The sequence below is a fragment of the Etheostoma cragini genome, chromosome 15 (genome assembly GCF_013103735.1).
Source record: "Etheostoma cragini isolate CJK2018 chromosome 15, CSU_Ecrag_1.0, whole genome shotgun sequence".
Lineage (NCBI taxonomy): Eukaryota > Metazoa > Chordata > Actinopteri > Perciformes > Percidae > Etheostoma > Etheostoma cragini.
The window spans coordinates 1,454,956-1,457,255 of NC_048421.1; the positions used below are offsets into that span (position 1 = coordinate 1,454,956).

General features: G+C 48.8%; 1 protein-coding gene across 5 annotated transcripts in view; it reads left to right on the plus strand.

Annotated features, from left to right (window-relative positions):
• The window catches only part of pkn1b (protein kinase N1b), a 35,176-nt gene that overhangs the window by 1,960 nt on the left and 30,916 nt on the right, over positions 1–2,300 (plus strand). For 2 of the 5 annotated variants that reach the window (XM_034894542.1, XM_034894541.1), the window contains exon 1: positions 943–1,100. The exons of the other annotated variants lie outside the window; for them this stretch is intronic. In XM_034894542.1, the coding sequence (XP_034750433.1) occupies positions 1,011–1,100 (90 nt within the window). In that variant the 5' untranslated portion in view covers positions 943–1,010. Of the gene's footprint in view, positions 1–942; positions 1,101–2,300 lie in introns of those variants that run through there. 5 annotated transcript variants of the gene reach the window in all.

Genomic DNA, 2,300 nt, shown 5'->3' on the forward strand with positions numbered 1-2,300 from the left:
GTGTGTGTGTGTGTGTGTGTGTGTGTGTGTGTGTGTGTGTGTGTGTGTGATCTCTGCACGTTCACGCCTCGGCTTGTTGTCCTGCATTTTGGTTCTGTCGTACTTTGAGGAGTAGAAGTGGGTACGTTGATAGAATTACTTTAGTTTTCAATAGAGTCTGGTGGGCTTGGCGCTGGTGATTCATGTTAAACAATAAAGGATCTTACTCTTTCCTTCACAGGTGTAGATTTGGAAGACACTTGATTTAGAAGATATAGATTTGTCCTCGACAAAATATGGAAGACATACCACTCCCAAAAAGAGGTAAAAGTAACGGCTCAAAGGGGCTCAAAACATGTTTACAGTGTATCCTTAACCTGTAAATAGGATTTCAGTCAACCCTATAGTGGACCATACCACATTGGATGCTATTCTCTGTGGATCCTTTCCAAAATGTTGTCACACACTTAGAATAATAATCTGAGCCTGTCAGTGGCGAAAGCAGAAATTGAAGGTGCATGGAAGTATTAGAACTAGTGCTGCACATGTCTGTAGAGTGCATGTGTGATGTATTGTTCTTCCACTTGCATTCACACAAACACATACACAACAATCTATCACAACAGCTTTGGAAAGACCCAGTAGCAGGAAGCAGAGTCGCTGTGAGCTCTCTCACTTACAAAACCACCCTCTGTGTGTGTGTGTGTGTGTGTGTGTGTGTGTGTGTGTCTGTGTGTGTGTGTATAAAGTGCATGACGCCTCGGCCTGTATCTGGCAACGAGCAGAACAGGAAGCAGCGAGGTGGGGCTCGGTCTGTGCTGTGCTCTCTTCCTCTCCTCCGCCTCGTTCAGTCGCTCCGTCCTTTTTAGATCAGATGGCTTTTGATTCCTGGCGGGAAGCACATCCTGGATTTTGAGGAGGCAGGAAGAGCGCTCGGTGTTGCCTGATTGGGTGCTGCCGGGAGTGTGTGTGTGTGTGTGTGTGTGTGTGTGTGACGGAGGGAAGGGAGGCGGGCCAGGAGGAAGCCAAACATGGCCAGCGAGGACGCGCTGGAGGAGCTGCCGGGGGAGCAACCACCTGACTCCCCGGGTCCCGCTGAGCAGGGTGACGCGGACTCTTTGGTAGGAAACCCTGTCTGCAAGCAGGCCTCAGCACGGCCGCCTTTATTTTCCCCTCTTCATCCATTACTATGGCCCTTCTCTTTTCGGTTCTGCACTCGTTCACTTCCTGTGAAGAAACATCTCCCCCTTTCTGACTCTGAATCAGTTGTGAGTTCTGGTTCCTGTGTGTGGTCTAGATTTCGGGCCCCGCTGTGCGAGTGGTCATCTTCTCCAGAGAGGGTCTTTGTTGTAAAACTCCCGGGTTAAAGTTGCTTTGTGTTGAGCGGGAGTGCGTCACAGCAGCACAAACTCTCCCTTCCTGCCGTTCGTGTTGCTCTATCTGAGGCCTTGGCTGGCTGAGGCCTTTTCTTCTTCTTCTTCTTCTTCTTCTTCTTCTGCTGCTGCTGCTCGCTCTGCTAACTTCCCTTCCAGATTTATTTATTTGATTATGGTAATGCATGTAAACTAGTGCTGTCACTTACGCAAACCTCATTTTAACAGCATCAAGTCTTTCCTCGTGAGTGTAACGCTCTTTTTGGCCTAGCAAACTTTGCAGTTTTTATCACATGCTGTCGTAACAACTGGCAACGTTAGGAAAACTACAACACCCACCGGATCTAGCTAGACTGGAAACAAAACCACAGGCCCGCCGCACACACACGCTCCGTTTGGGCTCACGAGCCGACCACAGAGTAGTAACGTCAAGTTTTGAGTGGACGGCAAGACGCTGAAATGGACGCCGATAAGAGTCTGGATGGAAAGTTTTGAGACATTTTTAAAAGTTGCCAAATGTTCCGTCGACGAGACCGAAGTGATCCGTGTGTCTGGTGGTTGTGAACCGGGCGATCATCGCAGCACGTCCAGTCATGCGTACGTCTCTTCACGAGATCAGTCTTAAGATTTCTGATTTAGTCTCTGTTTTTACGTGGTAAACACGAGGATTAAAGTGGTGCTTTTGCATGATTCTCTGTGGAGAAACTCAGCTGTACTGGCAGGGAAATGGACTGCAGTTATATTGTGCTTTTCTAGTCTTAACGACCACTAATGGCACACCGATCTGTATCCTCGGATCAGGGAGGCTCCAAAATCATGGTAGCAGCTGTCGCCATGGTCCCGCTTCATGTTCTGTGATGCCATGTTCATCTGCTACGTCCTGCTACGATGTGATACGTCCTGCTACGTCCTGCTACGATGTGATACGTCCTGCTACGTCCTGCTACG